The 2033-nt window shown below is 43.7% G+C and overlaps 2 protein-coding genes across 2 annotated transcripts in view; one reads left to right on the top strand and one right to left on the bottom strand.

The window, feature by feature from the left end:
- Wdpcp (WD repeat containing planar cell polarity effector) overlaps positions 1-2033 on the bottom strand; it is a 316117-nt gene that overhangs the window by 200363 nt on the left and 113721 nt on the right. The window lies entirely within an intron of this gene.
- Positions 1552-1846, top strand: LOC101570566 (DPH3 homolog). The gene has a single exon (XM_004636161.2). The coding sequence runs from the start codon at positions 1567-1569 to the stop codon at positions 1813-1815; it is 249 nt and encodes an 82-aa protein (XP_004636218.1). The 5' UTR covers positions 1552-1566; the 3' UTR covers positions 1816-1846.

Here is a 2033-nt window from a genome sequence, read left to right as displayed (position 1 = left end):
TGTGTGTGTGTGGCCAGCTCAGCCTACCAGAGGGCGGGGCTGGCTGGCATGTGGTGCTGGGGGATTGAACCGCGGTCCCTGTGCTTTGCTTAGCTTAGCTTGTTCTAAGTAGGTGCTTTAGACCACTGAGCCATCTCACCACGCCTTTTACTACTGCTTTTTGCTGAGCTAGAAAAATTAAATCTAGAAATACCTAAAAATAAAAATTGTTACTTCAAGAAAATGTAGCATATATACCTAATGAAATACTATAGTCTTCAAAAGAAAATTTTATCGTTTGCAACAATACAGATGAATGTGACATCATGTAAGAGACGTAAACCAGGCACAGAATGACAAATACTGCATAATCTCACTTATATGTAGAATCTAAAATGTCATATTCATGGAAGCAGAAAACAGAATGATTGTTATCAGAGGCAGGATAAAGTTGGGGGAAAATGCTGGACAAGAGATTCAAAGCTTCGGTTAGGAATAAGTTTGAAGAGCTACTGTACAACATCGTACCTCCCATCTAAGTACTAACCAGGCCCGACCCTGCTTAGCTTCCAAGATCAGACGAGATTGGGTATGTTCAGGGTCTTATGGCCGTAGGCTACAACATAGTACCTACAGTTAATAATGTACAGGTTAGTCAAAATTGCTAAGAGAGCACATTTTAAATATTATCACCACATAGCCGAGGGGACTGAAGCACCTGCTTAGGCAAAGTGCAGTAGTCAGGGTTCAATCCCCAGCATGCTGTGCCAGCCCCACTGCCAGGGCATGCTGAGACAGCAACTGAGACTGGGCATGGTGGCACATGCCTATAATCCCAGCACTTGGGAGGCTGAAAACAGGAGAATCACTACGACTCTGATCTGTGTAGTGGGACCCTGTAGACCCTGTCCTAAATACAGAAAGTAAATAAATAAATAAATAAATATTCTCACCACAAAAATGGTACGTATGTGAAGTGGAAGATAGGGTAATTAGCTTCATTGATGTAATCACTCTATAATGTTTCATATGTCCACATATCACACAGTACCACATAAAGATTAAATTATTCATCAATCAAAAAATTTAAATTTTTGAAAGTGAAAGAATATCACAAAGTATTTATCAGGAGTTTTACAGCTATTCCCAAATATCTGACAACTGCCTTCCTGGAACTTTCATACATTAGTTAAAGCTGGAACCAGAGTCCTCAAAACTACACAGCAGAAGTCGCAACAGCCACTCCTTTTCTAGAAAGTTAGTAGCACCTGCCATAATGGTTTGAGCCCAGGAGAATGCTGATTGACTTGACTCTGACTTTGACTCAGAAAAGCTAAAAAATTAAAGGACTGAGGGTGGGGAGAGTACCCCAATAGCTGGTTGTATCCTACAGTGACCTCCAGGCTAGGAAAGCCTTAGAGAGATAGTCAGAGGCGCAAAACCCAAAAGAACATGGATACATTCAACCAGGTGGAGAGAAATGTCAAAAAGGAAGAGGGGACGTTATGTAGCCCATGGGCACTATATCAGACCGGACGAGGCGGTGTCGGAAGGCGCGGCTGTCAGCGCTTGGCCGGCCCCTTGGCTATGGCAGTATTCCACGACGAGGTGGAGATCGAGGACTTTCAGTATGACGAGGACTCGGAGACGTATTTCTACCCCTGCCCGTGTGGGGATAACTTCTCCATCACCAGGGAAGATTTGGAGAATGGAGAAGACGTGGCAACGTGTCCTAGCTGCTCTCTTGTTATAAAAGTGATTTATGACAAGGATCAGTTCATGTGTGGAGAAACAGTCCTAGCCCCTTCAAGCAACAAAGAACTGGTTAAATGCTGAAGAAGTCTTCAGAAATTCAAATCCAGAGTAACTGGACGGAAATTGCAAGTGAAAAGGCCCTGGCTTTCCAGTGACGAGTGCTTTATGATGTGCTATTCTGTTGGAATGTCGATCTGTTCATCAACTGCTGTGTTTGTCTTCAGAAAGAGAAGGAAGGGCCTGGGGAGACAGCTCAGTAGCATGAGTGCCTGCCTGGCAAGCGCAAGGTCCCAAGTTTG

Source organism: Octodon degus, unplaced genomic scaffold, assembly GCF_000260255.1.
Source record: "Octodon degus isolate 3935 unplaced genomic scaffold, OctDeg1.0 scaffold00078, whole genome shotgun sequence".
Taxonomy (NCBI): Eukaryota; Metazoa; Chordata; class Mammalia; order Rodentia; family Octodontidae; genus Octodon; species Octodon degus.
Note: the sequence above shows the minus strand (reverse complement) of the source record. Positions and strands in the feature narration are given on the sequence as shown.